The sequence below is a fragment of the Micromonas pusilla genome (genome assembly GCF_000151265.4).
Source record: "Micromonas pusilla CCMP1545 genomic scaffold MICPUCscaffold_3, whole genome shotgun sequence".
NCBI classification, from domain to species: Eukaryota; Viridiplantae; Chlorophyta; class Mamiellophyceae; order Mamiellales; family Mamiellaceae; genus Micromonas; species Micromonas pusilla.
Genome location: NW_003315884.1, coordinates 392,711 through 418,849, shown reverse-complemented (window position 1 = coordinate 418,849; position 26,139 = coordinate 392,711). Strand labels below are relative to the sequence as shown.

At 67.9% G+C, this 26,139-nt stretch overlaps 14 protein-coding genes across 14 annotated transcripts; 8 read left to right on the top strand and 6 right to left on the bottom strand.

The window, feature by feature from the left end:
• Positions 1-185: 185 nt before the first annotated feature.
• MICPUCDRAFT_56070 (uncharacterized protein) lies at positions 186-2,315 on the bottom strand (the record flags this gene model as incomplete). Its single annotated transcript, XM_003056675.1, has 1 exon — positions 186-2,315. One exon carries the CDS (start codon positions 2,313-2,315, stop codon positions 186-188), a length of 2,130 nt encoding a protein of 709 aa, XP_003056721.1.
• A 369-nt stretch (positions 2,316-2,684) lies between these two features.
• Positions 2,685-3,137, top strand: MICPUCDRAFT_56069 (uncharacterized protein; the record flags this gene model as incomplete). The annotated part of the gene is made up of 1 exon (XM_003057143.1): positions 2,685-3,137. One exon carries the CDS (start codon positions 2,685-2,687, stop codon positions 3,135-3,137), a length of 453 nt encoding a protein of 150 aa, XP_003057189.1.
• A 155-nt stretch (positions 3,138-3,292) lies between these two features.
• On the bottom strand, positions 3,293-4,998 carry MICPUCDRAFT_45342 (uncharacterized protein). Its single transcript, XM_003056674.1, has 2 exons — positions 4,809-4,998; positions 3,293-4,556 (listed from the first exon to the last, which is right to left on the bottom strand). Exons 1-2 carry the CDS (start codon positions 4,960-4,962, stop codon positions 3,355-3,357), a joined length of 1,356 nt encoding a protein of 451 aa, XP_003056720.1. The 5' UTR covers positions 4,963-4,998; the 3' UTR covers positions 3,293-3,354.
• Positions 4,999-5,192: 194 nt separating this feature from the next.
• MICPUCDRAFT_25533 (uncharacterized protein) lies at positions 5,193-6,343 on the top strand (the record flags this gene model as incomplete). Its single annotated transcript, XM_003057142.2, has 2 exons — positions 5,193-5,483; positions 5,636-6,343. The coding sequence occupies exons 1-2, from the start codon at positions 5,358-5,360 to the stop codon at positions 6,341-6,343; spliced, it is 834 nt and encodes a 277-aa protein (XP_003057188.1). The 5' UTR covers positions 5,193-5,357.
• A 372-nt stretch (positions 6,344-6,715) lies between these two features.
• MICPUCDRAFT_38619 (uncharacterized protein) lies at positions 6,716-9,242 on the top strand (the record flags this gene model as incomplete). The annotated part of the gene is made up of 2 exons (XM_003057141.1): positions 6,716-7,903; positions 8,112-9,242. The coding sequence occupies 2 exons, from the start codon at positions 6,716-6,718 to the stop codon at positions 9,240-9,242; spliced, it is 2,319 nt and encodes a 772-aa protein (XP_003057187.1).
• A 15-nt stretch (positions 9,243-9,257) lies between these two features.
• Positions 9,258-10,770, bottom strand: MICPUCDRAFT_49502 (uncharacterized protein). Its single transcript, XM_003056673.1, has 3 exons — positions 10,571-10,770; positions 9,799-10,368; positions 9,258-9,644 (listed from the first exon to the last, which is right to left on the bottom strand). Exons 1-3 carry the CDS (start codon positions 10,688-10,690, stop codon positions 9,288-9,290), a joined length of 1,047 nt encoding a protein of 348 aa, XP_003056719.1. The 5' UTR covers positions 10,691-10,770; the 3' UTR covers positions 9,258-9,287.
• A 431-nt stretch (positions 10,771-11,201) lies between these two features.
• On the top strand, positions 11,202-12,449 carry MICPUCDRAFT_62079 (uncharacterized protein; the record flags this gene model as incomplete). The annotated part of the gene is made up of 1 exon (XM_003057140.1): positions 11,202-12,449. One exon carries the CDS (start codon positions 11,202-11,204, stop codon positions 12,378-12,380), a length of 1,179 nt encoding a protein of 392 aa, XP_003057186.1. The 3' UTR covers positions 12,381-12,449.
• Positions 12,450-12,513: 64 nt separating this feature from the next.
• MICPUCDRAFT_62078 (set domain protein) lies at positions 12,514-14,187 on the bottom strand (the record flags this gene model as incomplete). Its single annotated transcript, XM_003056672.1, has 1 exon — positions 12,514-14,187. The coding sequence occupies one exon, from the start codon at positions 14,185-14,187 to the stop codon at positions 12,514-12,516; it is 1,674 nt and encodes a 557-aa protein (XP_003056718.1).
• Positions 14,188-14,346: 159 nt separating this feature from the next.
• On the top strand, positions 14,347-15,930 carry MICPUCDRAFT_62075 (uncharacterized protein; the record flags this gene model as incomplete). The annotated part of the gene is made up of 1 exon (XM_003057139.1): positions 14,347-15,930. One exon carries the CDS (start codon positions 14,347-14,349, stop codon positions 15,928-15,930), a length of 1,584 nt encoding a protein of 527 aa, XP_003057185.1.
• Positions 15,930-20,557, top strand: MICPUCDRAFT_46623 (uncharacterized protein; the record flags this gene model as incomplete). Its single annotated transcript, XM_003057138.1, has 2 exons — positions 15,930-16,008; positions 16,135-20,557. 2 exons carry the CDS (start codon positions 15,930-15,932, stop codon positions 20,490-20,492), a joined length of 4,437 nt encoding a protein of 1,478 aa, XP_003057184.1. The 3' UTR covers positions 20,493-20,557.
• On the bottom strand, positions 20,528-21,388 carry PRDX (peroxiredoxin, bacteria-like protein). Its single transcript, XM_003056671.1, has one exon. It carries the CDS (start codon positions 21,360-21,362, stop codon positions 20,841-20,843), a length of 522 nt encoding a protein of 173 aa, XP_003056717.1. The 5' UTR covers positions 21,363-21,388; the 3' UTR covers positions 20,528-20,840.
• A 274-nt stretch (positions 21,389-21,662) lies between these two features.
• Positions 21,663-23,226, top strand: MICPUCDRAFT_62070 (glycosyltransferase family 4 protein; the record flags this gene model as incomplete). Its single annotated transcript, XM_003057137.1, is given in 4 exon segments — positions 21,663-22,047; positions 22,049-22,059; positions 22,061-22,100; positions 22,102-23,226. Coding segments are annotated over 4 exon segments (1,561 nt in total), but the record flags the coding sequence as incomplete, so codon positions are not given.
• Positions 23,227-24,441: 1,215 nt separating this feature from the next.
• On the bottom strand, positions 24,442-25,405 carry MICPUCDRAFT_38613 (glycosyltransferase family 7 protein; the record flags this gene model as incomplete). The annotated part of the gene is given in 2 exon segments (XM_003056670.1): positions 24,442-24,463; positions 24,483-25,405. The coding sequence occupies 2 exon segments, from the start codon at positions 25,403-25,405 to the stop codon at positions 24,442-24,444; spliced, it is 945 nt and encodes a 314-aa protein (XP_003056716.1).
• Positions 25,406-25,582: 177 nt separating this feature from the next.
• On the top strand, positions 25,583-26,071 carry MICPUCDRAFT_56057 (uncharacterized protein; the record flags this gene model as incomplete). Its single annotated transcript, XM_003057136.1, has 1 exon — positions 25,583-26,071. The coding sequence occupies one exon, from the start codon at positions 25,583-25,585 to the stop codon at positions 26,069-26,071; it is 489 nt and encodes a 162-aa protein (XP_003057182.1).
• Positions 26,072-26,139: the final 68 nt, after the last annotated feature.

Genomic DNA, 26,139 nt, shown 5'->3' with positions numbered 1-26,139 from the left:
GGGGAGGCGCGCGGTGGTGCGGCGGCGACGCGAGCTGGCGCGCGCGGGCGTGTGCGGCGATATCGCGAGAGGAGAGAACGAGAGAACGAGGGCGGGAGTTCGAACGTCGCGCGAGTTCCGAGGTTTCCGTTCCGTTCGTCATCGCTCGATCGAACTCTTCTGCTACTGTAATGCTACGTCGTGGTTCACCGTCCGTGCGACCGCAAGTTCGCGACGATCTCCTGCGCCTTGATCGCCGCGGCCTGGAGCTCCTCGTGCGTCCGCGGCGGCACGCCCTTCGCGAACGCGCGCTGGTACTCCGCGATCGGGAAATACTCGATCTTCACGCTTCGACCGTCGAAGAGGCGTCGGTGGAACCTGTGCGCCGCCACCGTCGCGGTCTCCACGCGCGCGAACTCGACGAAGACCTCCCCGCGATAGACGGAGGTGTCCACGGGTCCCGCCGCTTCTTCGGCTCCTTCTTTATCTTCTTCTTCTTCTTCTTCGGGCTTTTCATCCGCGTCGTCGTCGTCGTCGGCAGTTTTAGTTTTCGCCCCCTTCGCCGCGTTTTCTCCGCCGCCGCCGCCGTCCTCGCCGTCCACCTCGTCGACGTCCACGACGTGCGTGGACAAGACGTTCCCTAACGACTCGCACTCGAGCTTCACGTCCTCGATCGCGGCCTTCATCGCGGCCGCGTCCATCCCCGCGGCGAGCACGTTCTCGAACGCGAGAACCCGTTGCTCCGGTCGCAGCAAAGGCTCCGCCGCCGCCGGAACCTCGTACGCGCACGCGCCGTCCTCCTCGCGCACGTCCCCGACGTCCGGCGCGTCCGGGGTGGCGAACGCGGCGACGAGCCTCCTGCCGTTCACCATGACCCCGGTCAGTCCGGACACCGCGTGCGGCGCGACGGTGGGGTCGAGATATTCGAACCACGCGCGGCCGCGTTTAATTCGCCCGTGCGCGTCCGTCTCGGCTCGCATCGCGCGCACTCTCCCGAACGACGCGATTATCTCCTTGAGCTCCAGGACGTCCAGCTCTCGGTCGCCCAAGTTCCCGAGGAATATCTTCGTGTTCGTGTCCGGGACGGACGGTCGGATGATCTTCTCGAACGTGCGCTTCATGACGTCCTTCATCGTGCCGTCGACGACGAGCGGGTTCTCGCTCGCGACGTAATCCTTCGGCCTGCGAATCTTCAACAGGTTCCCCCTCACGACGATCCCGTCCAGCGCGAGCAGCGCGCACGCGTCCTCCACCGCGGTGCCCTCGACGAACGAGTACCCCTTATCGCTGATGAACACCTTCTCGACGACTCCCGTCGGCGCGTCGAGCTTCGGGTGCAGCTTCTCCGTGCCGTCGACGCCGTGCCACGGCGCCGCGCCCGCGACCATCACCGCGTCGTGGAGCGTCTTCCCGAGCTCATCCTTCGCGTCCACGCCGATGATCGCGGTGTTCAAGTTGTGCACGTACACCCGCCGCGAGTTCTTCGTCGCGTCTCTCCACATCGTCCGGTGATACTCCACGACCACGTCCGTGGCGTTCCATCGCCCGTGTTTCATGAGCGGCGCCGCGGATGCGCCGCCGACGGTGCCGGGCAACCCGAACCCGAAGCCCTCGCCGTCGCCGGACGGATCGCCCATGGATATCCCCCCGACCGTCGACTGCACGACGAGACCTCGCTCATGGTTTAAGCCCTGCGCGGGGATGAGCTGCCCGGACATGATGTGTTGCATGTTGGCGAGATACGCCGGCGTCATCATCGCCGCCGCCGCGCGCGCGGATTCCATGTCCGGGCCTCTCATCGGTGCCTTCTTCCGCTCTCTCTTCTCCCTCTTCGATTCGTCCCCGTCCCCGTCCCCGTCCCCGTCCGCGTCCCTGTCGCGGTCCCGGTCCCGGTCTCGGTCCCTGTCTCTGTCGCGCTTCTTCCGGTCTCTGTCCTTGCGACCGCGGTCGCGGTCGCGGTCGCGGTGGCGGTCTTTCCCCCCCGATCGCGAGCGCGAGCGCGACTTCGATCGCGACGTCTTGCGGCTTTTTCGTTTGCCGCGTTCGCGCGATCGCGACTTGCTTCGCTTCCTCCGTCGGTCCTTCCCGCCGCCCCCGCTGCGGCTGCGGCTTCGGCCGGAGCGCTTCTTGCGATCGCGCGTCCGGCTGCGGCTGCGGCTGCGACCGCTGCCGTCGCTGGAGCGGCTGCGGCCACTGCCGCGCCTCGAGCGCCGGCTCTTCCTCGACGATCGCTCCTCCGATCCCGCCGCTCCGCGCACATCATCTCGCTTCGCGTCGCCCGCGTCGTCGTCGCGTCCCGACGCGCCCGCGTCGCGGGCGTCCCCGCGCTCGCCCATCCCTCGCTCGCTCCGCGCGCGCGCGCGGACGACCCCTGCGCACCGCCGGCGCTCGGCGCGACGCGAAGTGACCGCGACGCGCGCGATCCCCGCGCCGTCGTCGAACGCGAACGAACATCGCTCTCGTCCGCTAGTGGCTGGAACGCAACCCTGCCTGCAGTGAGTTCTGGAAATAATCGCGCTCGGCGCGCGGTAGGGTTCCGCGGTCGATCACTGCTCGCGCGCGCCGAAAAGCGCGACGCACGACCCGATCTCGCCGCTCGCGTCGCCGCGACCGTCGTCGCCACCGCGCTCGCGAGCTTGGACCGCGCGGAGCGCGTCGCGAGACAGTTCGGATCGCGCGGCGTCGACCGGCGGACGACGATCGCGATGAGCGGGCTCGCGTGCACGAAGAAGGTCGTGGAAGACGAGGACGCACAGGAGCTCCGACTCGGGGAAGATTTCACGGACGCGCACTGCCTGTCCATGGACGAGGTGAACCTGATCTGCGCGGCGAAGTTGGGCGACGACCTGGACAAGATCGGCGAGCCGACGTCGACGACGCAGACGAAGGTGTTCGAAATGACGAACGCCTACGTGAGGCGATTCGCGAAGGAGGCGGCGAGTAGGCAGACGGAGGCGTTCCGGAACTTGTACGCGCAGGCCGGGTTGACGGACTTCGAGGGCGCGATCATGGTGAACTTGAACTTTGGAGACTACGAAGAGGCGATCGCGCACTTGCCGAGCCTCGCGAGGAAAGGCGACGACGGGATCCTGATCCACTCGGAAGAGAAGGTCTCGAAGCTCATCGACGACATGGCCGACGTGCGGCGGTTCGAGTAGCGCGGTACTCTAGTAGTTTATTAGCTTTCAACGGGACGCACGTTCATCGCACGCCGTTTCGTTCGTCTTTCGATCGACGAGAGCCCGGTCCCCGCTCGCGCGCGCTGCGTCCTTCGGATCTATCGCGCCGCCGCGCGTCTCGACGCGACGTCGTCGATTGTATTCGGGTTCAATTGGTAAGACAAAGATTTTCTTAGGGCTAAGGAGATAGTTGTGTTCACACGCTCCGACCCTCCTCGACGTACATCTCGATGCTCTCCTCGTCCAGCTCGTCCTCGTTCAAGTGCAGGTACGGGTTATCCGGTATCGGCCGGAACATGTACCCGGTCACGCAGTAGAAGCACATCGTCGCCGCCTCGGACGCGAGGTCCGCGAGCCACGTCATGTTGTACGCCATCGTCTGCTTCAAAAGGTAGACGATGATGCGCGTGAAGTAAATGTACGCGACGACCATGACGTAAAACTGCCGGAATAAGATGAGCTTGTTCATGTTCCGAACCTTCTTACCGTCCGTGAGCGCAGCCTCGCGCAGGTGCTTGATGCTCCACACGATCGGGAACAGGATCGCGCAGCAGCACGCGATGTCGAGGAGGTGGAACAGGTCGCGCCATTCCAGCCACCCGGCGAGCGCCACGCCGTTGTCGTCGAGGACGATGGTGGCGATGTTCGCGAAGACTTGCATCGGGATGACGATCATGAGAACGTTCTTCTCGCGCTCGTTCAGGAACGGCTTCAAGAAGCTCCACCCGGTGCCGATGAGGACGACGACGGTGAACAACATCAGCCCGCGCACCGACGTGAAGAAGTAATACGCGATGTTCCACCCGTCGGCGTCGCCCTTGACGCGACGCGAGTGGAACATCAACGCCTGGCACAAGACCGTGAGCGCTTTCATCATGACGAGGAGCAGCATGAGGAGATGGATCTTCTGCACGCTGCCGGGCTGCGTGTTCCGCGACGTGTGCAAGTTCCACGCCCACGCGCACCCCATCGCGACGAACGCGCAAAAGCACAGAAAGTACAACGTCGGCAGCGGCTTCTCCCCCGCGCTGAGATAATCCTTCTTCCCGCCCTCCATGTGGTTGTACAGCTCGACCGTGATGTCGAACGACACCGCGGAGTGCTCGACGCAGTTGACGAAATACAGCGAGTACTGCCCGGCCATGTCCTTCGCGATCGTGTTCGAGTACACGAAGTCCTGCCCTTCCTCCGTGGTCTGATCCGCGATGTCTTGCATCGTGAAGAGCTTCTTGACGTACTGCGAGTCCAGGATGCACGTCCCCTTGGCGAGCTCGTCCTCGAGCTCCGCGTCCGCTTTCGCGAACGAGATGAGGAAGCCCATCTGCGTGCGATCCACGGGCTCCGCGCCTTCGGTCGTGTAGATGTGCACGGGGTTTTTGATCTTGATGTCGATGCCGCCTGGGGTGGGAGTTAATCGACGATAAAGGAGGGGCGCGCACGGTCAGAAATTGCCACCAGCGCCGGGGAGGATGGAGGGTGGAAAGTCGAACGCGGCCGCGGGGGGCGGGCGGCGCGGGACGACGCGCGACGGCGCGCGCGCGGCGGCGTCGAGCCGCGCGCGCGCTTCCGAGACGCGCGGCGGCGCGACAGAGCGCCCGCGGCGAGGAGAGGCCGGGTCCGTCCGTTCCGTCCGCGCGGCGCGGCGCGCACCTTGGGGATCGAACCCGAAGTCCAGCGCTATGGGGATCTTCGGTCGCCCATCTTTCTCGACGCCCTCGTTCGTGATCAGCGCGTGCGTCGGCGTCGCGATCGCGAGGAGCGCGAGCGCGAGCGCGACGAAAGCGCCGCCTCGGGACGCGCGCATCGCGGTCGTTCTCGTGCGTGTGCGTGCGCCGCGCGCGAGACGGAGTGGCGCGGCGACCGCGCGGCGCGTGGACGCCCGTCGGTCACCTCGCTCGACAGGGTGGCGAGTTTTCACGAACGAGGCATTGGATTTCCGCCGGTCGCGGCAACGCAACGTCTCTTCGGCTTCGAGCGCGCGAGCGAGGGCGCGCGCGCGCCGCCGCCGGGACGTCACAAACGAGACGCGCGGGGCGACCGACGCGACAGATCGAGAAGCGTCGATCGCTTCGAGCGGACGCGCGGGGTCGATCGCGGTTCGATCGAGGGCGGACGCGCTCGCGGGTCCACGCGCGCGTCGGAGGGTTCGATCGTCGCGGGGTTTGAACGAACGCGAGGAAAGGAAGAGGCGTCGTCGCGATGTCGGCGGAGGGGCTCCCGATGACGGGGTACCTCCCCACCGCGCAGCAGAACTTCGCGGCGATGAAGAAGGCGTACGCCGCGGGCGACGTCGCGAAGACGTCGTCCCTGCTCGCCACCCTCAAGGTCCGTCCCGGACCGCGCGCGTCGACCTCAGATCTCGCGCGATCGATCCGCGCGTCGGCGTCGCGTCGTCGCCAGATCCGTCGGAACCCTCCCTCCCTCCCTCCCCCCTTCCTCCCTCCTAAACCCGCCCGCCCCGCCCACCCCCACCGCAGGTCGCGCTCACGACGTTCCCCGCGCTCCCGCCGCTGTGCGCGCACACGTCCACGGTCGAGAAGGAGCTCCTCCTCGCGCGCGACGTCCTCGAGTACGCGGCTCTCTTCGCGGTGTCTCAAGACGACCACGACGCGGTGGAACGCGCGTGCACGCAGCTCAAGACGTACTACGCGGACAAATACTGCGTGACGAGGATGAAGCGCTCGGAGCGGCAGAACCTCATCACGGGGCTGAACCTCACGCGTTTGCTCGTGCAGAACCGGATCGCGGAGTTTCACACCGAGCTGGAGCTGATCCCGGCGGAGACGCAGGCGGATCCGCGCGTCAAGCTGCCGATCGAGCTCGAGCAGCGGCTCATGGAGGGATCGTACGATAAGATCCTGAAGCAGAGCAAGGCTGCGCTGCCGAGCCCGGAGTTTGGGAACTTCATGAAGTCGCTGACCGCGACCGTGAAGGACGAGATCGCGGCGTGCATGGAGAAGGCGTACGCGACGCTCTCCGCGGCGGCGGCGGCGAAGATGCTCGGCATCGGGTCGGGCGTGGAGATGAACGCGTTCGGCGAGTCCAGAGGGTGGGTCCGGAGCCCCGACGGGCTGAGGTTCGTGTTTCAGAAGGAGAAGGCGCCGCCGAGCGCGAAGGATATTCCGAGCGGGACGCTCATCGCGCAGACGATGATGTACGCGAAGGAGCTCGAGAGGATCGTGTGAGAGGGCGACGGCGGCGGCGGCGGTAGCGGGGACGTCTACGGGAGAATACTAACACGACAAAACATGACAAAACTAAAACGAAACGCGCGTCGAACTCGCGAGTCGCGCCAGATCTCCTCTCCCGCGCGGCGGCGTCGGCGCGGATGGCGGTTCGGCGGTAGCGCGCGTCCTTCCTTCCACGCCGCGTCACGAGATGACGGAGGCGCCGCGCAGAGAAGACCTCGAGTGCACGGTCTGCGGGTGCGCCGTCTCGTCGCTCGTCGCTCGCGTTCGAATCGTCCGAATCGCGACGAGTGCCAACTCCGCTCGCGTGACGCCCCGCGACCTTCCCTCCCTTTCCCTCCTCGTCCCGCGCGCAGGAGCACCGCGACCATGAGCTGCAGCGCGTGCGGCGCGTTCTTCTACTGCGCGCGGAGATGCCTGGAACGTCACTGGGTCGCGCAGCGCCACTCGAGCGACTGCGAACGGCACGCGAAACAGGTCGCGCGCGCGGAAGAGCTCCGACGCGCGCACGACATGCGATGGCTCGCGGGACCCGGACCGGGACCGGGATGGCTAGACCTCGCCACGGTGGGCATAGACGACGGGTTCGCGACGCGGTGCGACGTCTTGGAACGGTGCGGCGTGCACCACAGAGGACCGTTCCGAAGGGAGTGCGACTGCCACAGGCGGACGCAGTTCGGTGCGCTCCCTCGCGACGACGGTTGGTGCCGCGAGCGGCGGCGCGCCGACGGCAACGGCGACGGCGACGGTCCTCTCCCCGCGTTCGACCCCGACCGGGACGTCGCGACGTGGAAGGAGTTGTACGCCGCGCTGCGCGTCCGCGACGGCGACTGCGCGGCGATCGTGTGGTCGACGGGGGCGACGGTGTACAGCGCGCTGTGCGCGGCGGGCGCGCGTCTGACGCGCGAAGCGGAGTCGTCGTCTGAGGCGGCGTCCGAGGCGGCGTCTGAAGCGGCGGCGGAGACGGAGACGGGCGCCGTCGTCGTGCATCTCGTCGGCGCGGAGAAAGAGCTCGACCAGATGGACGCGCTCGTCGACCTCCTGGAGCGACTCATCGCGCGGGAGGTGGACGTCCCTCCCGGAGGGAAGCGGCGCGTCGCGCGGGACGTCGTCGTGCACGTCGTCGGTCCAGAGGCGCCCCCCGAGGCGGCGGCGGCGGATGCTGACGTGGCAGGGGGTGCCGAGACGCCGAGACGCGCCGAGGAGAAGACCGGCGGCGGTGGCGGCGGGAGGGTGACGTGGGCGACGCACCGGGGGTACTACCACGACGTCGCGGCGTCGCTCCCGGCGGCGCGGGTGGCCGTCGCGCCCAACGCGGGGATCGCCGCGTTTCGAGTGTGGCGACCCACCGCGCTCGCGTTGGCGCGCGCGGGCACGCCGTTCGTCGTCACGGACTACACCGAGGAGGCCGCGTGCTTAGCGTTCGCCGCGCTGGAGCGCGTCCACGGCGAGGCGGCGGCGGCGGCGGCGGCGGGCGGCGGCGCGACGGTTGACGTTCCGTATCCCGCCTCCGTCGGACGATTGACGCGTCCTCGGCTGAATCCGTTTCGGTCGCCGGTGAGCGCGCGAGGGTCGGACAACGCGCTGCCGACGTACTCGAACGCGTTCGTGTTCGGGTGGGGGGTGGACCTGTAGACGGGCGCGACGCGACCGCGTGCCGTGGTCGACGCGCGAGGGCAGACGGCGAGAGAGCGAGGTCGACGCGTGAAGACGACGCGGACGCGGGTGCCAACTCACGAGATTATCTGTTGGCACCGCACCGTAGGTAGATCGTTCGAAACGACGGACGCGAGCGACCGCGTCGCCACACGCGCTCGTCGCGCCGCCCTCGCACGCCGCGACGACGACGATGGCGTCCTCCGCCGCCGCCGCCGCGCGCGTCGTCCCCGCGACCGCGCGCGTCGCGTCGTCCGCGCGTCGCCGTCGTCGTTCGCGCGTCGTCGCGTCGTCGACGTCGTCGTCGAGATCGTCGATCGCCGCGCGGGTCCGTCCTCGTCCTCGCTCGCGCGCGTTCGCGCCGCGCGCGAGCGCGGACGACGACGACGACACCGTCAGCGTCTCCGACCTCGTCGAGATGGAAGTCGCGGGCGTGAGCGTCTCCGACGCCGGGTTCGCGCTCGTCCTGACCCAGGCCGGATGGAAAGATCACCTCCCGCGCGCGCGAGACGAGATCGAATCGATGCGAATCGACGCCCCAGCAGACCCGGCGTCGCGCCTTCCCGCGGACGTCGCCTCGCGCCCGGTCCTCGCGCTGCTCCTCACCACCTCGGACGACGACGTCGACGGCGCGCGAAGCGAGCACGCGCAGACGACGCTGCAGCTGCTGCAGACGCCGCCGATCGACATGGGAATCCAACTGCCGTACGACGCGTTGGACGACGTCACCGGAATGTCCGGCGCCGTCCTCGGCGCGGTGCTCGTAGGCAAGGCGACGTTCGCGGACGGGAGCGATGACGACGACGATGGGTCCTTCGTGTTCGAGTCCACGCTGCTCGCCGGGAAGGAGTTCGAACAGAACAGCTACGACGTCGTCGGCGGCGCGGCGGAGGCGTGGAAAGCGACCGCGCTCGCGCTGAGGTACGCGCCATACGGGGCGAGGATATTCGCGACGCGAGGGGCGCTGGAGGACGTGAACGTGAAGCCGTTTAGGGCGGGAGAGGGGAAAGGGAAAGGAAAACGCCGCGGGGACGGCGGTTACGGCGGGGACGGCGGAGGGCTGACGCTCGGGACGGTGCGCGACGTGTTCCCTCTGTTGCAGACGGTGAACGAAGCGCGCGCGATCGACGCGGCGGCGCGCAGGTTAGTCCTCGACCCGTTCATGTCCGCGAGTTTTGACGACGACGAGGTGACGAGCGACGACGTCGGGGAAACGACCGCGGAGGAGGACGGCGTGTGAATCGAACGAGGCGAGGATTCGAATAGCAATCAGATCAAACTTCAATTATTTTTTCTTTTTCTCGTGGCCGCGGCGTCTCTGCCAGTTCACGAACGACTGCAACGTCTTATCCCCCGGGTTGACGCTCAGATCCCCGCGACAGAACACGTTGAACGAGTCGATCCCGAACTCGCCGACGCCGTAGATCTTCCGCTCCTGGTCCGGCCCGACGTCGAGCGGCCCCGCCTCAGTGAGTATCTTCGCGCTGATCTCCACGACGGATCGGAACCGGTTCGGGAAGAGCCCGAGCGGTCGGATGACTTCGAGGACGTCGTTCGGTTTCGCCGCGAGCGCGGCCGTGGGCGTGGGGTACTTCGCGAAGAACGCGCTGATCGTGTTGTGCTTGCACTCCCAGCTCGAAACCTGGAAAGAGGGCGAGAGGGACGAGGGGATGAGGGAGCGGTCAGTCGCGGCGGCGGAGAGAGGAACGGAACGGAAACGGAACCAAAAAAATCCAAAAAAATAAACACGATGACGCGAACGGTTCGTTCCCCGCCCCGCTCGAGCTCGCGCGCACCCTGGACATGAGCACGCACGCGACGAGGAGCTGCCACGCGTCGTGCGCGTAGTACTCCTGCAACAGCTGCAGATCGCTCGGCGGCGGCGGCGTCCCTATGCGCGACGTCACCCATTTCTCCCAATCGGACACCGCGTCGGCGGCAGGCACGCCCTTCCCCCATCGGCGCACCGCCTCCGACCTCCACGCGTCCCTCGCGCCGACGTTCGTGAGCTTACCCCCTCCCTTCGGCGCGATGGACGCCGTCCGCGCGAGCATGAGCGCGCGCGCGTCCTCGAGCCACCGCGTCGACGCCTCGAGCGCGGCCTGCTCGCTCGACCACACGCCCGCGCCCGCGGGGCCCGTCGCGATTCGAACGTCGTCGTCGTCGACATCGTCGTCGTCGTCGTCGTCGTCGTCTCGCCTCGCGCGCCGCCTCGCCTTGGCGCGCCTCCCGCCGACGTCCTCGTCGTCCATCAGCGCGTCCACCGCGCTGCCGTCGTGCTCGGGCTTGACGTTCCGCACGCGCCCGCTGCGGCGCGTCGGCTCCGTCGGCGGGCGCTTCGCCTTGCGCTTCGCGCGATTCGTCGGCTTCGAGGACGCCGCGGGATCAGGGCCATTCCATACAAAGCGATGTCGGGGTGGAGTTCAAAGGCGTCAGATGGCGTTCAAAAGCGTCGATGGCGGGGATTGAAAGCGAGGTTTGGGCGGAGAGAGACGACGGCAAAAGTCCTTAAGGATCGGCGTTCACCACGGCGACGGGGTCGTATGGGGACCAGTGTATAGAACGCACCTCAGGAGGCGCGATCGTCGCCGCGAGATCGAGCACGCCCAGGCGCGCCATGTACTCTCTGTTCCTCGCGACGTGCGCGAGCCTCTGGCGCTCGTACTCCGTGAGCCCGTCGTCCGTCATGATGGCGCGAGCAGAGGGGGTTCGGGGGGGAGGGGAGGTTGGGAACGCGCGGCGCGCGTGCGGCGACGTCGGACGGCGCGCGCCAACTTTGAGTGCCAACTTTTATCTCGGACGCCCTTCTGCGCGCCGCAGGCGCCGGCGCTCGCGGCTCGCGTCACGGACCCTCGGGAATAAATCGCATTGACGCACATCCGCGCCGCGCGAGCGCACGCGCGCACGATGCCGCGCCCGAGCGTAGACCCGGACTCGCTGTGCTACTGCGCGGTGACGCGCGATGACGTCGCCGCGTGCAGGCTGTTCCGCGAAACCTTCGTCAAGAAGTGGCCCGGGACGATATCGCCTCGTGCGTCCCCTCCCGATTCTTCGCGCGTCGTCCGCGTTTCCCGATTCGGGATACGATAGATAATTCCCGGGAAGAGACGCGTCTTCCCGGGACCGACCGTCCCCGCCGGGATCCCCGATCCCCGCCCCCTCGCTCACCCGCCTTCCCTCTCGCCCTCCCTCCGCAGACATGAACGACCTCGACTTCGCGGAGGCGCTTCGTCCCGTGAGCATCTGCAAGGGCGCGGGCGAGGTGACGTTCGATCACGGAAAGCTCATTCACGACGTCGACGCCGTCCCTCCCGCGGTGTACGTCGTCACGAAAGGCCTCTTCCACGCGCACGACCGCGAGGGCAAGCTCGTGACGACGATCAAGCCGGGCGAGTTCATAGGCTCGGTGTCGTACTTCTTCGACGTCTTCACGCATCACAAGGTGACCGCCGCGCCGCTCGCGGAGGGCGAAGACGCGGAGACGAAGGAGAAGCCGATGTGCTACGCGATTCCGTGGATCGGAATGGCCGCCGCGAAGACGACGAAAGAGCTCGCGGTGATTTACCAGCAGATCTCGTGGTGGGCGCACACGATACGCATGGACGTCGGGCGTCTGCAGCAAGCGCAAGCGAGACGCGCGGAGAAGGTGTTTGAGATAAACGACGAGGTGCTTCGAGTGACGACGGATTTAAAATGCGCGCTGGACGAGCGGCATCCCGGGACGCTCGCGGAGGATCTCACCGTGGAGCAGTTCGCGAAGTCGCTGTACGAGGTGGCGTACATCCCGAACGCGGGCGAGCACACGTTCGAGCCCGGGCAGGAGATTATCAAGTACAACTCGAAGCCGATCGCGGTGTGGGTCGTCCTAGAGGGCACGTTCGAGGCGTTCAATCACGACAAGAAACGCGTGAACATCTTCCACCCGGGGGATTTACTCGCGACCGTGTCCGTGTGCTACGACGCGTACACGCACAACAACGTGATCGCGGCGGACGTCGGGCCGGAGGCGCCGCCGGCGAGGGCGTACGCGATTCCGATGACGGCGCTCCCGGAGATCATGCGGATGTCGAAAATATTACGGCCGCTGTACGACTTGATCTACAAGACCGCGGCGCAGCTGCGCCCGGACGCGGGGTTGCTTCCGGGGCGGCTCGGGAGGGACGAGTGGGTCGAGCACCGGCACCTGATGAGCCCGTTCCGGCAGAACCTGGACGTCGGGTTGGGGATGCGCCTGCCCGGGAACGGCGACAAGGTTTTGTACAACTCTCGCCCGTTGGAGTACGAAGGGAGCCGACCGGAGCGGGATTTCGACACGAAGCATCCAGACTGGGCGGGGAAGGGGTTCAGGAAAATGAACATCCACTACGTCGTCAAGTAGTGCGTGAGGGTTCTCGAGTGAGCGCGGTGAAGCCTTGTAACAGTCGTCAACGACGCATCGTCTTACCTTACCGCCTTTCGTACGTAAATTAAAATGATTCCTTCATCATATCCACTCCGCGTCGCCGCCGCGCCTACCTCGACCCGCGCGCGAGCTGCTCCCTGTACTCGTCCCCCAACAAATTCGTCTGGTACTCGCTGCCGTAGTCGTACGACAGCTCCGTCATCGCCGGGATGTCGAAGCACGCGAACAGACAGATCCGGCACTGCCTCGGGTCCAGGTGACCCGTCACCACCGCCTGCGCGAACAAATTCGGCTGGTCCGAGCTGTTGATGAACCGCGCGAACGACCCCGCGCGCTTGCCGTCGAGCTCGAACTGCGTCTCCGCGTCCGCGGCGCTGAGCCCCGCGAGGTCGAGGAGTTTCTGAACCTGCGTCGGCGTCGGCGTCGTCCGACCGCTGGCCTTGAACTTTTTCACGTCCTCGTCGTCGTACTCGCCCTTCAGCAACGCCGCCAGCGGCTCCGGGTGGCTCGGGTTTAACCCGAACAAATACTCGTCGTACTCCCCGGCGCCCTCGTACGCGTCCTCGTGCTCGTGCTCGCCGCGCTTCTCCGCTTCCGAGTGCGTCAGCATCTCGCCCGTGAACTCGCACACGAACTCGCCCGCCTTGATCGGATCCCACGACCGCACGCCCCACCCTTTGCCCTCCGTGCGAAACACCTCCATCCGATGCGTCAACCCGACGCTCGTCGCGTTCGACCCGCACTTGACCGGCTCGCCGCGCACGTACCCGGGCTCGCCCTCGTACACGAGGCACCCGTCGTTCACGAGCGTCCCCTTGGCGTCGTACGGCCCTCTGGTCGGATCCTTCAGCGTGCACGCGTTGAGCGCCCGGAGCTCGCTCGACGTCGGCGTCCGCGGCGGCGGCGCCGGGACCCTGGACGCCGACCGCGCGACCACCCCGCACGGGAGGTACGCGAACGCCTCCTTCGGGGGCACGCCGCCGCTTCGGGGGAACGTTTCGAGGAAGAACGCGCTGATCTTCTCCACGGAGTCGCACCCGGGCGGGAGCTTCAGCGGCCGCGGCGGCGGCGCCCAGTGCGGCGAGCTCTCGTCGAACGCGTTCACGACGCACACCGGGAGACTTTCGGTGCCCAGGGACAGGTCCGCCATCACGAACCCGGGGCGGTCCTCCGGGCGCTGCTTCGCCGGCAGCGCGGAGCGGCTCTGCTTGAAGTGCACGCTCGCGGACGTCACCGGGGGCTGCCCGTCCAGACGCACGAGATCGAACCGCGCGACTTTGTACCCGCTCTTCCCGACGACGAGGTGATACGACTCGACGAGGTACAGACCGTCGTACGTGTACACCTTCCCGGAGAACGAGTCCTTGTCCGGGGCGCCTCGCACGACGCGGATGGGGAGGCCCAAGTCGCACGCCGCCGCCATCGCGCGGTTCGACGCGTTCTCGGAGATGGACTGGTCCGCGTATTGCCTTCCCGTGTGCAGCAGGTCGTTCATCCCGGCGCCGGTGTACGGGCATCGATCAGACGCGTCCAAGTCATCCTCGAACCCGCCGCTCATCGCGATCGAGTTCGCGACCACCACCTCCTTCTTTCCTTTCTCCCTCGCCGTCTTATACGTCGCGATGCCGGCGAGCCAGTGCATGTGCATCCCGCACGCGAACATCTCCGCCCGCGAGTTGTACTTGGTACCCACCGGAACCCCCATCAGTCCGCCCGTAACCTTCTTCGGCTCCTGGGTCCCTCCAGCCTCGTACCCTTGAAGGTACATCCCCAGGTCTCGCATCGCGGTGTTCGCTTTCAAGTCCGGCCGCGACGACTGCGCCTTCCCGCGCTCATTCTTCCCGCCGCCGACGCGTTTCCGCTCCGCCTCCTCGACGACGCACTTGAGCCTCGTCTGGTTGAAGAATTCCAACGCGTGCCAGTGCCTCGCCTCCGCGCTGAGATGCTTCTCCGCGTCGTACTTCTTCGCGCGGAGTTTCGTGCCGTCCTTGTCGTACTCCACGCCGTGCGCGCGCGGGATCGCGAAGCTCGAGGGGTCCGGGACGATCCTCGACGGCGGCGCGGCGACGGTGCCGACGACGCGCGTCTCGTACGCGAGCAGCTTCCGCCAGTCGAGTCGCGTTTTAACCCGTCCGCGTCGGGCGGCGGCGGCGACTTGTTCGCCTTGGCCACGTCGCGGCGGTGCTCCCACGCCCATCTCGAGCCGTTCGTGATGACGTTCGCGACATCTCGCTCCTCTTTCGCCCACTTCTCGTCCTCCGCGGATCCGAGCTCGAAGTCGTCCCACGCGCTGTCGTTCGTCGCCGTCGCGTCGTCGGCGTCGGCGGCGCCCGCGGCGGCGGCGGCGTCCGCGCCCGCGGCGGCCTTGGCTTTCGCGGGCGACTTCCGGCTCGCGTCGTCGCCGTCCGTCGCGTTCGCGCCCCTCGGTTTCCCGCCCTTCACCTTCCCTTTAGATAAGTTCTGCTTGCACAAGACGCACTCGCACGCCTTGTGGTGCCGCGTCAGAAACTCGAGCGGGGACGGAATGCACACGCGAATTTTCCTCGCCCCCGCGGGCACGCCCGGCGCGCGCGGCATCGGTCGGTTCGCCGCGGGCGGCTTGAGCGCCACGCGCCAGTTCGACACCGGTATCAGCGGCGGGAGCTTCGCGGGGAGTTTCTTCTGCTCGCCCGGGGATTTCGACGGGGATTTCGCGCTCTCGCCCCCCGGGATTGGGGATCTCTTCGGCGTGCTCTTATTCGGCGTGCTCTTCGAGGACCCTCCTTCCGCCGGCGAGCGCGAAGGGAGCGACGGCCGTCGCTTCTTCAGCGTCGGCGGCGCGTCCGCGGCGTCCGACTCGGACTCGGACTCGGACTCGAAGTCGGACTCGTCCGCGTACGCGCCGGGTTTCTTCCTCGCGCGCTTCGCGGACGTCTCGCGCGCGGACGCCGCGGCGTGCGCGATCGGCCGCCCGCGCTTCGTCGCGTTCCCGCCATCTTTTTTACTCGTCGGCGTCGTCGATCGCGCGATGGCGACGTCCGCGGCCCCCGGCTTCCGCTTCGTCCCTTTGCCCGTCGTCGTCTTCGACGTCTTCTTCTTCGCGACCGGATCGTCCTTCGCGCGCTTCATCGCCTCCTCGAGAAGCGGCGGGAGCTCGTGCTCCTCGTACTCCTCCTCGTCGCCGTCGTCGTACGTCGCGTGCATCCACGTGACGGTCCGCGACGGATCGCGCTCGTCCGCGACGTCCTCGCGCGAGTCGATCGTGCCGAAGCACCATCCCGCGCCGTCGAAGTGCTTGCATATGCGCTCGCCGTGGTATAAGTCGAACCTTGTGGGGCCGTTCAGCGACGGCACGGGGTCGGCGGGCGTCATCGCGCCGGCCGCGCGCGCCGGATCTCTGCCGCGCGCCGGGCGATCGATCGGATCGCGATTCGAGTGTGCCCAGCTCGACGTCAACTTTCTGTTTCAAGTGTACGTTGATGAGGCGCGATTTCGCGCGCGCCGCGCCATCGCGACGCGCGCCTCGGCGTGGGCACACGTCGCATGATGCAGATCTCACCGTTCGAGAGGGCGACGCGACTGCGGGCGGCGCTATCGACGCGATGGCCCGGGATCTTGCCCGACGGTGCGACTCGCGACGCTCCCGCCGCGCGACGTCGCGTCGTCCGACGCTTTTTCTCGTCGTCCCTTCCCCGACTCGATTCGTCCGTCGCTCATCGCGCTCCCCCCGTCTCCTCCTCCTCCTCCGCAGACCTGTCTGACGAGGCCTTCCACGACGCGCTCGTGGACGCCATCGCGCCGTCGACCATCCCGGAGTGCGCGCGCGGGTTGTTCGAGGGCGACGTCCTCCAGGCCGCGGGCGTCGCGCCCGCGGACGTGCACGTGATCACGCAGGGCGAGTTTATCGACGACAAGGGGACGACGCTCCCGCCCGGGTCGTTCGTCGGCGCCGTCGCGTACGCGTTCAAGGTGGAGACGCACCGGAGCGTGACCGCGCTCAAGGAGGGCGACGTCGTCGTCGCGCCCCGCGCGGTGGCGACGATCGAGGCGACGCCGGATGAGCACGCGGCGGCGACGAAGATCCAGGCGATGGCGCGAGGAAACGCCGCGCGGCGCGGCGGCAATCCGTTCGGCGGACTCCCTCGCAAACGCAAAGCCGCGTCGTCGGCGTTGCGAACGTTCTCGATCCCGTGGGCCGCGCTCGACGCGATGAAAACCTCGAGCACGCTGCGCGCGGTGTACGAGACGATCGAACGGAGCGCGATGCGCACGCGAGAGGAGGGCGGGATACTCACGCCGTTGCCGGGGGACGCGCCGTCGACGCCCGCGGCGGCGGCGGCGGCGGCGGCGGCGGAGAACGACTTCCCGGAAGAGGAGTCGATCGATTACGAGGACGCGGAGCTCCCGGAGGAGCTTCACGAGCGGCTCCCGGACGAGCTCACGGACGAGGAGTACGCGGCGGAGGTCCGGTCGCCGTCGCCGGTCGCGCCGGTCGCCGTGGCGGTCGCCGCGCCGGCCGAGAAAGAGAAAGAGGAAGAGCCGGCGCCCGCGTCGCCGGCGCCCGCGTCGCCGGCGCCAGCGTCGCCGGCGCCCGCGTCGCCGGTCCCCTCGAGCGTGCTGCCGCCGATCTCGACGCCGGCCTCGCCGCCGCGGGAGTCCGCGCCCGCGTCGCCGGCGCCGTCTTCCGTCCCCGCGTCGCCGCTCCCCGAGTCTCTCCCCGCGTCGCCGCTCCCCGAGTCTCTCGCGTCGACGCCGCGGCCGGAGCCGGACTCCGCCGCGTCGGGGCGACGCGACGCGGCCGAGGAGGGATCCCGCTCGGGGTCTGCCGCCGACGAGTACGCGGAGGAGGACTTCGAAGAGGACGACGACATCCCGGACGAGACCGAAGTGCCGACCGCGCTCGAGCTCTTGACGGTGGCGCTGAAGGCGCAAAAGGCGGACGCGCGGACAGGCGCGGAGGCGACGCCGGCGCGACGCGCGATTTTCGCGGGGATGGACGACGACGCCGTCGTCAAAACGCTCGCGTCTCATGCGGTACTCTCGCACGTGAAACCCGGCGTCGCCGTCGCGAAACACGGCGATCCCGAAAACGCCGACGGCGGGGCGTTATTCGTGATCGCGAAGGGGTCGTGTCGACTCGTCAAGAGCGACGGCGACACGCCCGCGTCGAAACTCCCGCTTCTCCCGGGCGACACCTTCGGCGAAGTCAACTGCGTCACGTCGGGCGACGCCGGGTTTCCCGCGACGATGATCGCGTGTGAGCCCGACGGCGCGGACGTGTACATCGTGAATTTGGCGCGCGTCGGCGACGCCATCGCGGCCTCGCGGCTCGTCCTCCTCACGCTGAAGGAGAAGACGAGAGAATCCGTCGCGAGGCACGGGGATGACTTTTTGACGAAATCCACGCGCGGTAAGGACGTCGTCCTCATCGCGGACGCGGTCCCGCACGCGGACGCGCTCGCGAGGTACGCCATGGGCGCGGGATCGTTCGCGTTGACGTACGATCACGCGAACGGCTCGATGAAGACTGTCATCGACGCCGCGAAGAGCGCGCTCGGGGATGGCAAACACGAGGCGGCGACGATGATGCTCGTGACGCCGCCGCCGTCGAGACCGGGCTCGATCGACGTCGTCGCCGCGGAGTCCATAGACGCCGCGTCGGTCCGGAGGGAGAAGCGTCAAGAAGACTTCTTGAGAGACATCGGTGGCATGTGCAAGCCGTGGGGCGCGCTCGCGCTCGCGCACGGCCCGGGCGTGGACGCCGCGGCGATCTCCGAGGGCGTGGTATTCGCCGCGGAAGTCGTCGAAGTCGTCGGCGTCGAGGTCGTGCCCTCGTACGAGCTCGGGAAAGAGAACGGCAGCGAGTCGTTCGAGGCGACGAACGCGGCGATGTCGAGGGCGACGGCGAAGCACTGGCGCGCGGAGGCGGTCGACATCGTCAAGGAGAAGGAAGAAGCGGCGGAGCGAGAGCGGCTCGAGAGAGAGAGAGAGAAAGCCGCCGCGGCCGCGAGAGAGGAGGCGGCGCGCGTCGAAGCGGAAGAGAAGAGAGCCGCGGAGGAGCGAGCGGCCGCGGAGGCTGTCGAGAGAGAAGCCGCCGCCGCGAAGGAGAGGGAAGCGGCGGCGGCGAGGAAGAAGGAAGAAGACGCGAAGGTCTCGCCGAAGATGAAGACGGAGAGATACCGCCCGCCGCCGGTCGTGGTGGAGCACAAGAGGCCCCCGCCGATCGCGAGAGAGGAGCCGGTCCTCCCGCCGCCGCCGTCGCCGAGGGCGAGAGCGGAGGCGGAGCGGAAGAAAGCGGAGGTGGAGCGGTGGCGAAGAGAGAAGACGGAGCGCGAAGCCGCGGAGAAGGCTGCGCGCGAGAGAGCGGCGGCGCAGAGTAAACACTCGCCGTCGTCGTCGCCGCGGCATCGCGAGCAAACAAAAGCGGAGCTCGAGCGGTGGCGACGCGAGAAAGCGGAGAGGGAGGCGGAGGAACGCGCGGCGGCGGCCGCGGCGGCCACCCCGGCGGCGTCCCCGAACCGCGAGACGCGCGTGAAGCAGACGAAGGAGCAAGTGGAGCGGTGGAGGCGAGAGAAGGCGGAGCGAGAAGCCGCGGAGAAAGCCGCCTTGGCGGCCGCGGCGGCGGCGGTCCCGCCCCCGCCGAAGACCGACCGCGTGGCGTACATCTCGAAGAAGCTCGGCGTCACGAAGAAGGCGGCGACCGCGGCGCTGAAGGACCTGAACATCTCCGTGTTTATCGACCCCGGGGTGACGCCCGCGGGGTGCGAACCGTTGAAGCCCGGCGAGGAGCGGGAAAACGTCGTCCTCGCGGGTTTACTCCTCCTCGAAGCGCGTCTGATGTCCTCGCGTCTGAGGAAGGAATACGACCTCTCCCTCGCGCTCGCGACCGAGCTCGCGGAGGCGACGCACGTCCTGAAGATGATCCCCGGCAGCGTGGACTTGGTGAAGTTTAAGACGGTCGGCGAAGACCTCGTCGGCGCGGTGCGTCGCAAGGCGATTCGAGCGGGGAAGTTGACGCCGACGGCGAACGACGCGGTGAGGAACGAGACGTCGAACAAGGTGTTAGCGCTGAAGAAGAAGAAAGAGGCGGAGATGTTCGCGAAGCGCGAGGACGAGATCGCCGCGGTCGCGCGGGTGAGGAAGGAGAAAGCGGAAGCCGCGGTCGCGGCGGCGGCGGCGGCGGCGGCGCGAAAGTTGAACATCACGGCGGCCAATTCTCCGAAGGGGAAGTCCGTGCGCGGGAGCTTCCTGGAGCGGTTGCAGAAGGACGTGAAGAAGCGCGGGATCGAGTCGAAACCCCGCGCGGCGACCGCGCGTTTGAAGGAATCCTCGAGCAAGATGGTCGCGGAAAAGAAGAAGACGCCGCCGACGCCGGAGGAGGCGGCGGCGAGGAAGCGACTCGAGAACCGCGCCTATCTGAGAAGCGTGATCCGCGACCGGCTCGTCGCCGCGGGCGTGCACGACCTGAAACCCGGGGAGGGCGTCCCAAAAGACGACAAGACGATCGTGGAGATCATCCGCGCGCACGCGAAGCACCTCGGGATCAAGTGGTGGAAGAAGGCGGCGTCCTCCGCGAAAACGGCCAGGGCGTCGGACGCCGCCGCCGCCGCGGACGACGAGGAAAACGCCGAGCCGCCGACGTCGCCGTCCACGCCGAAGATGAAGAAGCTCCTCACCCCGGAAGAGGCGGAGAAGAAGAGGCTGTCGAAGCACGCGAGAGACGCGGCGAAGGCGTGCGAGCGCCTGCGACGCGTGGACTTCCTTCGACGACTTTCAGACGACCTCGATAAGCGCGTGAAGCGACGGGAGGAGACGGAGAAGACGCCGCCGCGGCCCCGGCCGAAAACCGCGCTCGCGTCGTCGTCGCGAAGTCGGAAGACGAAGTCCGAGTCCGGGGACGGGATCGAGTACCAGCGCGGCGTCGACTCGCGGTCCGTGGGGGGATACGACACGTCCATGAAGGATGTCGAGGACGAGGACTGCGAGTACTCGGAGGCGGAGCCGGAGCTCGCGTCGCCGGTGCGCGTCCCGAGCGCGGTGGCTTCGAAGAAGGGGGGAGGCGGAGGCGAGACGCGGGGGATATTAAAACGGCCGCAAACGGCGCGTTAGATTTTATTTACTGGATGTAATAGTAGCGTAGTGTTGACGACGTTCGACGTTTTCGTACTTGTATTACACAAACGCGCAAAGACGCGTCGCGTCCAGTCGTAAAAAGCGTCGCGTATTCTACCGAGCGCGGTGAAGCGTCCTAGCGGCCGGGCACGTCGTCGACCCCCGCGGCGAGTTGTCGGCGCTCACGGATGGGAGTATCGTCCCTTCTTCCGTGAGGCGTCATAACGCCGCGGGTGGTTAACGCCCGGTCGCGGGAAGTTTCGTCGCTCGTCCGGGCTGCTCGACGAAGGAATGAATTCTAATGCTGTCCCCCCGGATGAATGAATTAATCATCGAGGGACGCGATTAGAGCGCCGCGATCTTCGCGAGCATGTTGTCGATGCACGACGCCTCCGGGCGATCGTCGCCCGCGGGGTCGTCCTCCGCCTCGCTGACCTCGATGTGTTTCACGACGCCGTCGACGACGTACGCGGCGAAGCGCTTGCAGCGCGTGTTCCCGAGCTTGGACATCGGCCCCGGGTGATTAAGCTCGAGCCCGAGCGCTTTCGTGAGCTCGAGGCGAGGATCGCACAGGAACGTGAGGTTGCTTCCCGCGATCTTCATGTGATCCGCCCACGCGGACATCACCGCCGCGTCGTTGACGCAGTACACCAAAACTTCGTCGATCCCGGCCGCCTTGAGCGCGTCTTGCCCCGCGAGGTAGCCCGGGACCTGGCACGTGGATCAGGTGGGAGTGAACGCGCCGGGGAGGCCGACGACGATCGTCTTCTTTCCCGCCAGGCGCGACGTCATGTCGACCTTGAAGTCGGGGGGGAAGTCCTTGTCCAGCTGGACCGCGGGGAAGGTGTCGCCCACCTTGATCACCATCTCGCTCGAGTGCGACGACGTCGGCGCTCGGGGAAGAATGAATGCGTCATCGATTCAACACTTCGTGGAATAAAAATAAAAATATCTCGCGGCGCGGCAGCCGCGATCCGAGGCGTGGGCGCGATCTTCACCCACATTTGATCGGTTTACCTTTCAACTGACCGATGAACTTTTTTTGTAGCCTTTCAAGAATCGCCGCCAGCCATTCAGCTGTCGTCCTCTCACCTCTGCCTCTCGCGCACTCGCGGTTCAAATCTGGGGACGCGCGACCGCCCCGCCCCCCCCGCGCCGTCGTCCGCGATGGAGGCGGCGACGGCGTCGCGCGCGCCCACGGCGCTGCCGATGTGGGTTCACGTCTTGCACTTCTGCGTCTCCGTCGTCCTCCTCGTCGTCGCGTCCGCGCTGTCGTACCTCCGCGCCGGTCGCCGAACGCCGAACAGCGTCGGCTTCTACCATCCGCACACGTCCGACGGCGGCGGCGGCGAGCGCGTCCTGTGGTGCGCGGTCCGAGAGGTCATGCGCGCGAACCCGAGCGCGACGTGCGTCGTGTACAGCGGCGACGGCGTCGCCGCGTCCGTCCTCGCGACGCGCGCGAGAGAGCGATTCGGTGTGATCCTCCCGAGGGCGTTCGACGTCGTCGCGCTCCGACGACGCGCGCTCGCGGACCCGGGCCTCTACCCGTGCTTCACGATGGCGTTCCAAGCCCTCGGCAGCGCGATCCTCGTCGCGGAGGCGATGCACGCGTTCCGACCCGCGGTCTTCTTCGACACCGTCGGGCACGCGTTCGGATACCCCGTCGCGCGCGTCGCGGGATGCCGCGTCGCCGCCTACGTGCACTACCCCACGGTGTCGTCCGACATGATTAAACGCGTCAAGGCGCGGCGGGTCGTCTACAACAACGCCGAGAGCACCGCGAAGAGCAGCGCGAGGACGTGGGCGAAGACGCTGTACTATCGCGCGCTCGCGCGCGTATACGGCGCGTGCGGGCGGTGCGCGGCGGTGGTGATGTGCAACTCGTCGTGGACGGAGGCGCACGTGCGCGCGTTGTGGGGGGGGACGGCGTCGGCGTCGGCGACGGCGACGGCGACGCCGAGGGTGGTGTACCCGCCCGTGGACGTCTCCGCGCTGGAGAAGCTGCCGATAGAGGGGCGCGGCGTGAGCAGGAGGCGCGCGGGCGCTGATGGGGGTGCCGAGGGGGGTGCCGAGGGGGGTGCCGAGGGGGGTACCGAGGGGAATGCCGAGATTGAGGAAGCGAAGGAGGAGGAGGAGGAGGATGGAAAATACGTCGTCTCCGTCGGACAATTTCGGCCGGAGAAGGACCACGCGTTGCAACTGCGCGCGTGGGCGCGCGTCAAGGCGCGCGAGAACGAGGCGCGGCGCGACGCGGGCGAGACGGACGGGCCGGAGTGGAAGCTCAAGATCGTCGGCGGGTGCCGAGGTAAGGATGACGAGCGGAGGGTGGCGACGCTGAGAGCGCTCGCCGCCGAGCTCGGGCTGAAGACGTCTGTGGAATTCCACGTCGACGTCTCGTACGAAGACGTCGTGAGACACCTGCGCGGCGCCGTCGCGGGGCTGCACGCGATGCTGGACGAGCACTTCGGGATATGCGTCGTGGAGTACCAAGCCGCGGGCGCGGTCGCGATCGCGCACGACAGCGCCGGGCCGAAGATGGACATCGTCGTCCCGAGCGCGCCGCGCGAGGACGCGGTTGGGTTTCTCGCGACGACGGAGACGGAATTCGCGGACGCCATCGTGGAGGTGATGACGATGCGCGCGGACGCGCGCGAGGCGATCGCGGCGCGCGCGCGCGCGCGGAGCTCGAAGTTCAGCGAGGCCGCATTCGCGTCGGGGCTCCGCGACGCGTTCGTTCCTCTCGTGTATCTGACGCGGCGCGACGACGAGATGGAGGCGTCGAGGAGGGAGGGGTCGCCGGCGCCGTCGCCGCGGAAGTTTGAAAAGGCGTCTTCGTACCCGGGGGGATCGACGGACCACCACCACTCGCGGAGCAGCTACTCGACGCCGAGGAAGCCGCCGCGGCCGTCGAGCCCGCAAACGGATGCTTTGAACCTGACCCCCGACCGCGGCCGGGACGGGTATCAATCGTCGCCGGGGATGCCGCCGAGGTCGCCGTCGTCCGCGTCGGCGTCGCCGTCCGCGCTCGAACGCGAACGCGTCGCGAGGCTTCGCGCGGAGGTGGAGCTCATGGAGCTGAAACTCGCGAACGCGCAGAAGGCAGCGTCGCCGCGGAAGTACCGGCTCACGCCGATCACGCCGAGGAAGAGCCGGTCGAGCAGTAACTCCCCGCGGTCGTCGCCGCACTCGCCGAAAGTGAGAAGCGCGCCGTTTGGCGCGGCGAGCGATTCCCCGGAGCGACGCCCGCAGTCTTCCTGACCTTAGCTAGCGGCGCGCGCGCGTAGCATAGACAGACGCGCGATTCAACGAACGAAACGCGACGCGTACTACTCGACAACTCAACTCGACGCCACGGTGTTCATCGCGCGGCGCTTCTCGTCGACGCACCACGGGTACTGTTCCTCATCGCACGTCAGACGGACCCTGGCGCGCGCGTACGAGCTCGTCCACGGGAGCGCCTTCTTTTTTTCCGTCGCGCCCGCCGCCGCCGCCGCCGCCGCTCCGGAGTTCGCGCGCCGACACGTCCTCCGCAGGTACTCGTTCCCGCTCCACGCCGTGCGCGGGAGGTCCCCGAGGGCATCCATCGCGGGGTGCGAAGACGCGCGCACCTCCTCCGCGACGCCGTCGATGACGTCCACGTCCACGAGCTCGAGAGCGTCCAACGCGAAGCCGTGCCCTGGAACGGGCGCGACTTCGCCGCCGCCGCCGAAAACGCCGCCCGCGCCGCCGTCGCACTCGCGCGGGACCAGCCGCTCGAACCCGGTGGTCTCGTCCGCGCGGAACGTCCCCGCGACGACGTCGTCCCAGGTCCTCCCCTCCTGAAACGCGTCGCTCGTGCGCGAAATCAGGTCTGGAGCCTTCTCCTCGATCAGGTCGCGACTGAACCCGCCGACGTGCGCGTGCACGAAGCACGCGCCCTCGACCATCGACCGCGACGCGGGTAGCCTCAACCCCGCCGACGTCGTCGCCTCGGGGATGTCGTGGAACATCGTGAGGAGCGCGGCGTACGGGTAGATGCCGCATTCGCGCTCCGTCGGGTCGTGGTCGCACTTCGCGACGCGGCCGGTGCACGTCTCGTTCGCGGCGGCGGCGGCGGCGGCGTCCGAAGGTTCTTCGCGGGGTCCCGGGTATTTCAACGCCGCGCCGTGCGCGACGTTCGCGCGTCGCATCCGCGCGCCGAGGTCGTCGTCCTCCTGCCCCCACCCCCAGTACGCGTGCGAGTACCCGTCGAACGCTTTCAACTGCTCCCACGTGAACAGCCACGCGCCGCCCTTGAACGACGGGTAGATGTACTCCGGATGCACGCCCGGCGGCGACAGGTGCGTCGCCGTCTCCGGAACCGCGTCGTACGGCAGCCGCGCCGACGTCGGCAGAAGGTCGATGTCGTGCACGGCGAAGTAGTCGCACGCGTCCGTGGTTCGCGCGAGCGCGACGCCGACGTTCAGGAGCCACCCGCGGTTGAACCGGAGGTCGTCGTCCTGGTGCACGATCCACGTGGAGTGCCTCGCGACGCCCGCGACGCGGGGCAGCCAACGCGACGCGTGCGCGACGAAGCGCTCCACCTCGCCCTCCTTGCCCGGGCGGTCCCTGTACGGCGCGACGACGCAGAGAAGCGGGGAGGTCGCGGACGACGCGGACGACGCGGACGCGACGGCGTCTCTGGACGACGACGACGCCGACGACGACCGCGGCGGCGCGACGGCGCGCGACGGGTCGTCGAACGACGACGCGCGCGGCGTCCGCGCGGACGGCGCGGACGGCGCGGAAGGCGAGCGGGTCGACGTCGTCTTCTCTGGGACGCGCCGCGGCGCCGGTCGAAGGTCGCGGACGCCGCCGAGACAGAGGGACGCGAGCGCGGACGCGAGGAGGAGGACGCCGAGCGCGCGCGCGGCTTTCGCGGCGGAGGGCATCGCGAGCGAGGGAGACGATGGCGCGCGCGCGCGATGCGGTGTGCGGGCGCGGCGAGTGAGGCGACGGGGGCGTCTCGTCGAAGTCCAGTCAGGTCGTCGTCTACTGCGAGCGGAACCGACGCGACGAAACCGAAACCGAGACGGACGCCGCCGCCACTTTCTCGTCGCGCGGGCGCGATGGGGCAGCAGTCGAACAGCGGCAAGGCGCGCACGAAGCGCGATGGGATCCCGAACAACCCGAAGATGCGGAAACAGATGAAGAAGATCGCGAGCGATAAGAAGGAGGGGATGACGTACGCGAAGAGGAGGGCGATGCGCGAGGCGGCGGGGCTCGTGAAGAAGAACGAGTCCGACGACACGAATTTCGGCGCCGCGGGGATGAAACTCAAGGCGGACAAGAAAGGCCCGCTGGAGATTCGATACCGCGCGCTCGCGAAGAAGATTCGGCAGTGCGAGGATTTGGAGAAGAAGAAGAAGGAGGGCGCGACGTTAGATCAGTGGCAGCTCGCGAAGCTGCGGAAGAAGCCGTTCTTGAAGGCGGAGCTGAAAAATCTCATGAAGGCCGCGGGGGGCGGCGGGGAGGACGAGGAGGAGGAGGAGGAAGAGGAGAGCGACGAGGAGGAGGAGGAGAGCGACGAGGAGATGGAGAGCGATGAGGACGAGTGAACCGAGAAGGGTCGAGACGACGACGACGACGACGACGACGACGCGCGATGCTAGATGCTAGAACCTAT

Excerpts from the sequence above, each read along its gene's own strand:
- MICPUCDRAFT_45342 (XM_003056674.1), bottom strand. The coding sequence starts at position 4,962 with ATGCGCGCGTCCCGAGGCGGCGCTTTCGTCGCGCTCGCGCTCGCGCTC. Across the intron at positions 4,557-4,808 it reads CTTCGGGTTCGATCCCCAAG|GCGGCATCGACATCAAGATC; the intron begins GTGCGCGCCGCG and ends CTCCCACCCCAG.
- MICPUCDRAFT_49502 (XM_003056673.1), bottom strand. The coding sequence starts at position 10,690 with ATGACGGACGACGGGCTCACGGAGTACGAGCGCCAGAGGCTCGCGCAC. Across the intron at positions 10,369-10,570 it reads CGACGATCGCGCCTCCTGAG|CCGACGAATCGCGCGAAGCG; the intron begins GTGCGTTCTATA and ends GCGTCCTCGAAG. Across the intron at positions 9,645-9,798 it reads CGTGCGTGCTCATGTCCAGG|GTTTCGAGCTGGGAGTGCAA; the intron begins GTGCGCGCGAGC and ends CCCTCTTTCCAG.